Below are 9,139 nucleotides of genomic sequence, written 5' to 3' on the forward strand. Positions count from 1 at the left end.
GTTGTGTGCCAAAATATTGTCAAACTATGACGATGTAAACATTAACTGACCATTAAATGCTGTTATTGCTGTTATTATAAATTGCAATATTTTATAATAATAATAATTCATATTATTATTATTATTGAAAAAAAAATGTATTTTAATTTTCCTTTACAAATATACTAGGCCATGATAAAGTAATGATAGACAGTACTTTTGTTTTCTTTTCTTTCTTTTTTTGACGTGTACCATGGTTTTAACTGATTTACATATAAATGTACCAATATATATGATAATTTACCATATAATTCACCATTTACCAAAAAAAAAAAAGAGCTAGTAGAACTTTGTAAGTGTATGCTTCTGGACCTGAACATGATCAAAGTCAGATTCATATAAAGATATATTTATTAAATTAATTTACATGTTATTTACAATTTTACATACATTTACAACACTTGTTTGTTTCATCAGTTCAGATATAGTGCAATATTAGGTAGTAGAGACCAAAACATATCATAACAAAGTCAGTGCTGACATTTTCAACACATGCAGTTGCATCCCAGTTTCCCTGAGGAGAAGAAGAGCACCTCAGGACAAAAAAAAATAGCCTCTAACAGAAAACCGATTTTGAGGAATGAAAATGATTTGGGGATGCCAGATACTGCTGCATAAAGTTACATGCATTTGAATTTAAACTTGCATCTAGTTTATCTCTAGATTGTGGGGTAAAGTTGAACATGAATGAAAGAGTCCATCCCTAGCTCAGAGTCTTATCTGTGAGGGTGGGGGCAGTTGTAAAAAATAGCTATGAAAGTAAATGACTTTGGAATGTTTACGAGGCATTATTTAATTGAAGTGTGTGGCTGAATATCAATTTAAAAAAATAAGCTACCTATGCCACTTAGAAGCTGGCTTTAAATGCACATCATTTCTGGCAGCTAAAACTATCTGAACCATATTACCCCATAATGAGGTAACTTACACTCTGACCTGTTATATTATATATAGATATGTTCACAATACTATTTCAGCACAGATTTCTTATATCTAAGGCAGATGTGTGTCAGGTTGTGAGTTTGATTCTTAAGCTGTTTTATAAGAGCATTTGTATTGTTGTTGTTGTCCCATTGCAAGTCTTTTGCTGCTTTGTTGAGTTTATGAGCGTTTCCGTTCAGGAACTCGAGGTCTCTGCAGTTTAGTGTGCATCTTGATGCATTTCTTATATAATCTGACTGGAGAGTCTTTCCTCTTGGAGCGCTTAGGGTTCCTCCTCTTGAGTTTGCGCTTGAAGTCCACTAGAGGTCGCCCTCCTGTCATGTCTTTCCTCCAGTTTTGGATGAGCTGTGCTTCTGGTGGAGGAGTTGAGCAGCTAAACAGGAGAGACGCCACAAAGATTGGTTTACACCTCAGAAGAACTTTGATTAACTGACCATTCTTTACAATTTATTATTTGTAGATTCATTCTCATTCACAAGCACACATTAAGGGACAATTAACCCGAGTCAACCAACTTTTGAGTTACCAGCCCAGATTTTTAACCATAATGTCTATACCAACCTTTTTCCATTCAGACAGTTCTCAGACTGTTGCAGGGTGAAGCAGGATTGTGATATGAAATCCATCAAAAGAGAATGCACAGGGTCAGTTTCATCCAGTTCTTTGGACAAGATCTTTTGGACGAGCCTGAGAAAGCAGCATGTATCAGTAGATAGTAGAGAAATTAAACCCAAATTAAATTAACCCAAAACCAGCTTAAATGTGCTAGACTTGCTTAAATGAATAGTTCCCTCAAAAATGAAAATTAGCTGAAAATGTGCTCACCCTCAGGCCATCCACGATGGTGTTTCTTCATGGGAACAGATTTGGAGAAATGTATCACTTGCTCACCAATGGATGCTCTGCAGTGAATGGGTGCCGTCAGAATGAGAGTCCAAACAGCTGATAAAAACATCACAATCCACAAATAATCTTAACGACTCCAGTCCATCAGTTAATGTCTTGTGAAGAGAAAAGATGCATTTTTGTAATAAACAAACCCATCATTAAGCCATTTGATCAGATCTGTTTTGGACCGTTTTGGCTTATAAACAGTCCTTGATCCGTTCATATTTCTCTCCTGATTCAGACCAGATTTTTATTTTCTCCACTAGAGAAAGCAATATTATGGATAAAAGACAGATTTGAAGTTAAAAATGTCTTAATGATGGATTTATTTCTTACAAACACGCAGCTTTTCACTTCTCAAGACATTAACTGATGGACTGGAGTGCTGTGGATTACTTGTGGATTATTGTGATGTTTTTATAGCTGTTTGGACTCTCATTCTGACGGCACCCATTCACTGCAGAGCATCCATTGCTGGGACACTGATGCAATGCTACATTTCTCCAAATCTAATGGAGAAACAAACTCATCTACATCTTGGATGATTTGAAGGTGAGCAAATTTTATGTAAATTTTCATTTTTGAGTGAAATGTTTACACATCCCTAGTAGGGAGCTGGTGTCGGTATCATTGGAATCTGGGTGGATATACTGTACTGAATGTGTATTCACCTGGCAGTACAGTTACAGTGGTAAAGGGTTCTCATGCCAGGGTTTCGTAGACTGAATTTCTCCTGTAAAGCAGGGATCTGCAGATGGCATGAATCCAGGTCTCTGTAGAGCTCACACATCTCAAACTTGCCTATGAAACCAAAAAAAAAAAAAAAATGAAGCTTTTACAAGATTCCCAATTTAGTCAATTTACAACAGATCTGATCTGAGTAATATTTAGTTCACCTTTTTGTGGTCTGTCTGTTATCTTTGGTGCGTCTGTTGGAAGTACGGATGCTTCAGATTTCCGGGACTGCAGTGTTGTAACAGATGGCTCTGGTGATGTCGAAACTGGACCCGGTTCTTCACTGTTGCTCCTGGGATCTTGTATAGTAAGTGATTCTTCTGTGTTTTTGATGACCTGGTTTTGTCCCAGAGTGATCGCTTGGTGAAAACTCGTTTCCAGCGTCTCCATGTCTTCCGGGAGTGTGTCTGTGTAGTTCGCTGCATCTTTCACCACAGCGTATTGAGCAAGTTCATAAAGTTCACACCTGCCAATGAGAAAAACAAGGTTCTGTAACTGTGTGCACAAAATTATGTGCTCAGAGATTACAGTATATGTACAAATCACACTAAAGTGCCAAGTTTTCAGAGAGAACTGTTTTCAAAGTTCAACCAGGTTTTTGCTTGTTTTGTGTCTGGCATTGAAAGATATTTGATCTTTTTAATATTAACCTAAAATTCATTGCATTTTGCTGTTTTTTTTTTTCGTTTTTTTTTTTTTAGGTGTGTGCACACATCCATCCATTTTTTAAAGAAATTAATACTTTTATTCAACAAGGATGCATTATGGTGTTCAAAAGTGACAGTAAAATTATTTATAATGTTTCAAAATATTCAATTTTGAATAAACACTGTTCTTTTGGACTTTGACTAGTCATCAGTAAATCCTGGAATAAAATACAGTATATCACTGTTTCCACAAAAATATGAAGCAGCACAACTGTTTTCAACATTGATAATAATCAGAAATGCTTATTGGTATAAATATAAGCATATTAGAATGATTTCTGAGGATCATGTGACACTGAAGACTGGAGTAATGATGCTGAAAATTCAGCTGCGCATCACATTGGATCATGTGACACTGAAGATCAAAAAAGAGTTATTTTAAATTGTAATATATATATATATATATATATATATATATATATATAGGCTTAGATATATATATATATACAGTACAGACCAAAAATTTGGAAACATTACTATTTTTAATGTTTTTGAAAGAAGTTTCTTCTGCTCATCAAGCCTGCATTTATTTTATCAAAAATACAGAAAAAAAATGTAATATTGTGATATATTATTACAATTTAAAATAATTGTTTTTAAATTTATTATACTTTAAATTATGATTTATTTTTGTGATGCAAAGCTGAATTTTTTGGATAATTATCACATGATCCTTTAGAAATCATTCTAATATGATGATTCATTATCAAAGTTGGAAACAGTTGTGCTGCTTAATATTTTTTCAGAACATGTGATACTTTTTTAGGATACTTTGATGAATAAAAAGTAAAAAAAAAAAATAAAAAAAGAAGCTATGTTTTTAAAATATAAATATTTTGTAATAACAATATACACTACTGGTCAGTAATTTTGGGGTCAGTATTTTTTTTTCTTTCTTTTTTAAAATAAAATCAATACTTTTATTCAGCAAGGATGTGTTAAATTGATAAAAAGTGATAGTAAAGAAAATATATTATCAGAAAATATATTATTAGAATTTTATTTTTTATTTTGAAAAAATGCAGTTCTTTTTAACCTTTTATTCATCAAATATATTAGACAGCAGAACTGTTTCCAACACTCATAATAAATCAGAATATTAGAATGATTTCTAAATGATCATGTGATAGACTGGATGTTACATGTGACACTGAAGGCTGGAGTAATGATGCTGAAAATTCAGCTTTGCATCGCAGGAATATATATTTTTTTTTTAAAGTATATTCAAATAGAAAACTATTATTTTAAGTTGTAATAATATTTCACAATATTACTGTTTTTTCTGTATTTTTTTTATCAAATAAATGCAGGCTTGATGAGCAGAAGAGACTTCTTTCAAAAACATTAAAAATAGTAATGTTTCCAAACTTTTGGTCTGTACTGTATATATATATATATATATATATATATATATATGTATATATATATATATACATTTAAAAAAAAAAATTTGATCAAATAAATGCAGCCTTGGTGAGCATAAGATCATTTTTTCAAGTACATTAAAAAGATTTACAGACAGTAGTGTAGAAATTACTGGAATATGCCAGGTTTTTGGTTCAAATAATTTTGAGTGTTAAAGCTCTTTTATTTTATGAACAGTGAGAATGTTTCCCAACAGAAAAGTGCTGAGTCAAATGAAACAGAATACATACATGCCCCACCACGTTCTCTTGGCACACTGCATCCGCTGAGAGAACTCAAAGCAGCGCATCTTTAGCATGTTGAAGTATCCGTAGCCCACAAGGTTGGACATGGTATCATTAACACCCAGGAGACAGCGGCGGAACCTGAATTGATATCACAAGACCTGATTACAATGTCATAAGATCCAGTAATCCGAGACGCTCGCTCAGTGAAATAACTCTCTGGTTATGTTGGACATGTCTCATGTTACTCAACTGAACATTATGGAAGGAATGTTCAGTGCTGGTAGTCTCAACATTTCCCGCTCTAATGAATAAAGCAGGACATACCTGTTGTCACAGTCGCAGTGTGATAAAGTGAAGATGTTGGTGTTGAAGACACCGTGGTCGTATGAAAAAGAGGCGATGGTGTCTTTACAGTGGTCGTGTTCTCTGCAGCATTTATCTGTATCTTCGAAGGCACCTGCAGAAAACAAGTGAACAGGTAAGGATTTTTCCTTTTTTTGTTTGTTGTTTTTTTTTTTTTTTTTTTTTTTTTTTTTTTTTTTTTTTTTGTTGTTTTGAGGTGTGTGTACATTTTTTAAAGAAATTAATACTTTTATCCAGCAGGGAGGCATTACAGTTAATAAAAAGTGACAGTAAAATAATTTATGGACTTTCTATTCATTAGTAAATCCTGGAATAAAATACAGTATATCACTGTTTCCACAAAAATATAAAGCAGCACAACTGTTGTTAACATTGATAATAATCAGAAATGTTTCTTGAGCAGCAAATCAGCATATTAGAATGATTTCAGAAGACAAGTGAACACGTAAGGATTTTTCCTTTTCTATTATTCCAAATTCAATTAAATGAACCAGTTTAATTTACAAGTGCATAAATATTTTTTACCTTAAAATTTTTGTTTAATATACACTGGGGTTCAAAAGTTTGGGGCCACTTGTGAAAATGATTCTATTTATATTTTATCTCATTTAAAAGAAAACAGTACAAATTAAATCATGAGTATTTTAGAATTATATTATTTATAAATATATATAATTATTTAATTATTTAAATATTAAAATATAATTCAAAATGATAAATTATAATAGAATTAAATTAGATTATATATTATTTAAATATTAAAAATGATAAATTATTAGACTTAACACAGCAATTAAAATTATTAATAAATTGTATATATAGATAGATAGATAGATAGATAGATAGGTAGGTAGGTAGGTAGGTAGATAGATAGATAGATAGATAGATAGATATAGATAGATTGATTGATTGATTTATACTGACTGACTGATATAATCCTACTTACCCAGCTCACCAAAGGCCATAGCCTTATGTCCTGAGCCACACCACAGAGTCCCTGGAATCATCCATGCTCGCTTTGAGCGGTGCAGCGTCAGTGTGGAGCTTTCTCCACTGTCCTGGTGCTCAAATCCATCAGGTTCAACGCTCCTCAGGTCTCTGGCCCTCCGTACAGATGCTGTAAATTCCTCTGTAATGCCTGCAGCCTCACAGGGGCCATGAGGATCAATCAGATCCCTGATGTCAAAGCGTTCATCAAGGGTCTTTGAGAAAGAACTGTCCTCCCAGCACCTGGACAGGTAACTCTCAATCACAGATTGCTCATCACTTGTCATGCAGCTAAAAAGGCTGTTGTTTTTGTTCCAGATGCTGTCATACAAGAGAAGAGACGTCTGAGTTCTTCGGAGAAATGCATACTGTGTTTGACCACCTGAAGCGGATCTAGTCCAAATACAGAACGTGTCAGAGCTGTCAGCACTGAAACAAGCATGAAACAGCATGAAAAGATACAGAACTGCCTGTAAAAGCTGGCTGCTTTGCATTTTTATGGCAAAATTAATAACTGTACAGCTATTTTGTGAATGAATGAATAGCCAGAGGTGCTGCAGGTTAACTGGGTTTTTAACCCCTCATCTCTGGCAAAGAGCGCGCCTCAACACAGCCTTATTTATACTCCGTATGTGGGTTCTTCCTTGCATCGTGGCTCATGGCCACATCAGAACAGACGGGGTGGGATGATACAAGGGGGTGTGTCTTTGGTAAATACAGACTTGGAAGCACAGATGTCTGCACACACATGTACACAAAAGATGTAAATCAGATCATAAACCCTCCCCGTTTCCTGGGTTCACACGAGTAGAATTATCTCTCCGGCTGATCACTATCGTTTTTTATTAGTGTCAACAATGTCCTCCAGCAGTAAACATTTAATATCTTGGTACTCATGATGAAATAATGCTTTACAACATGACAAAAAGATTCAAACTCCATGTGGGAGGAGAAAGAAACATGCGATCCAAAACTATTACATTTAAGTGTTCAGGTTAAATTAGGTCGGCATTTGTATTCTGTGCATTATTAGGCTATATGAAAGTTTTATAAAATCATTAAGTGCCTATTTATTTAGCATGCTGTCTGCACATAAATTGAATTTTTTACCAGTCATAAATATTTATTACTAGCCACAAACCATATTTTGCATTTATTTATTTACAAATGCAAAAAAAAAGTCCCTAAAATAATTACTTAGTTGGATTTTTTTTATTGCATATTAATAACTAACATATTTCTTACAGGCAATTCCTTTCTCTCTGTAAAATTGCAGCTGTCACAAAATCATAAAGAAAAATATATATCTTTGGTTCCTCATTTTTTTTTGTTAACTCTGCTGACAATATTTCACGTTAGAACGTCAAGTTAAAAATATATATAATAATTGCAATTCAGCCATGCTATATAAATTTTATATCACATTTTCCACTTTGATAAAAGTTAAAAAGCACAGAAGTTTCTCTACAGTAGATGGTCTGTGTGTCAATTTGAATTACTCATGTCAGTGAGTATTAGATTAATATTGCATTTTAAATCATGTATTGCCTTTCAGTTCCTAACAAAGGTACCAGCCAACTCACCAAATTATATGCCAATTTTTAATCCCTTCTGGGAATGGCGAGTGTTTACATGAGGATGCAAAGGTCACATGAGTTTGTTGTACGTGTCCGCCCTCGCTGATTGGCGCAGGGCTCGCCTGATTCGCACAAAGTTTCTGTCCTGTCACCACTGGATGCTGTCCTAATCAGTTAACCATTACAGCACTTTTATTGGTGGTACTTCCGCTGGTAAATGTAATTCCAGCATCCGTCAAATGAGGAAAAACACAAGCTCGAGAAACCTGAAGAAAATGACAAGATTGCTATCAAATGAGAAGTTAAAAATGTTTTCTTTCAGCGATTACTTTACTAAAAGGTAGAATGCTCTCAGAGGAATACTTACACTGGCTGTTAGCTCAATTTGGAATAATTGCAATTACGCCATTACAGTCAGAACCCCAGCGAGCTGGAATTTTTTAATGTGCTTTTTCTTTTTTTCAGTGCAGGGTAATGGATATTCATTCCAAACAGCCTTAAGAAAGACACATGCAAAATAGACTCATTCTGAATATGAGAAATGAGTTAGCATAATATATTGAGTGAGGGTATTTTTATGTTATTGAAAGTGACGTGTGTGTTATTTCTGCACCATTAGCGTTCTCAAAAATAATTGAAAAAGTAATGTTTTCCAACAGATTTCCCAAACACTACCATTGGTCAGACAAACATGACTAGCAAAAGCTTGGAATAAAACATGAAAATATCTCAAGCTTGTGTTCAAGACCACAGATCTTATTTAATGCATTTAACAAAATACCCCTTTAGAAACCCCACTGACTTCACGGCAATGAAATCAGTAATCTAAGTTTGAAATTAGTCAATATTTTTTTGGTTAATTTTTTTTGCGATTTGTTTTGGTGACACTTTTATTTATGAATTATTTAAACGAAAATACAAACATTTAGGTCTAATCAGAAAAAAAAGGTTAAGTAGTGTCTTGTCAACTTGAACATTGATTAATCTCTTGCATGATGTAAGTAAACATGATGGCAATAGATGAAAGACCCAGGGGAGTCTAATTCCTCGTCACTGTTCGAAGGTCAAAGCTTGGGAATGATTTTAAAGAACATGACCTTGAGAGATAGTATCCTAACATCAGACACAACACCAGAAAGCCAGCCTTCGCATGACACCTCGCACCAGAGGTGTATAGAGTTCACCTGATGACCTTTGTTCCAGTTTCCAGAAGGCTCTGGAAAAATACATAAGCAGTTCGCGTCACTGA

General features: G+C 34.0%; 1 protein-coding gene across 1 annotated transcript; it reads right to left on the minus strand.

Annotated features, from left to right (window-relative positions):
* Positions 1 to 372: 372 nt before the first annotated feature.
* LOC109097454 (group 3 secretory phospholipase A2) lies at positions 373 to 7,158 on the minus strand. Its single transcript, XM_042733264.1, has 7 exons — positions 6,273 to 7,158; positions 5,288 to 5,420; positions 4,967 to 5,101; positions 2,766 to 3,070; positions 2,541 to 2,670; positions 1,543 to 1,668; positions 373 to 1,354 (listed from the first exon to the last, which is right to left on the minus strand). Exons 1-7 carry the CDS (start codon positions 6,805 to 6,807, stop codon positions 1,141 to 1,143), a joined length of 1,578 nt encoding a protein of 525 aa, XP_042589198.1. The 5' UTR covers positions 6,808 to 7,158; the 3' UTR covers positions 373 to 1,140.
* Between the last annotated feature and the right edge of the window lie 1,981 nt (positions 7,159 to 9,139).

The sequence above is a fragment of the Cyprinus carpio genome, chromosome B10, assembly GCF_018340385.1.
Source record: "Cyprinus carpio isolate SPL01 chromosome B10, ASM1834038v1, whole genome shotgun sequence".
In the NCBI taxonomy this organism is placed as follows: domain Eukaryota; kingdom Metazoa; phylum Chordata; class Actinopteri; order Cypriniformes; family Cyprinidae; genus Cyprinus; species Cyprinus carpio.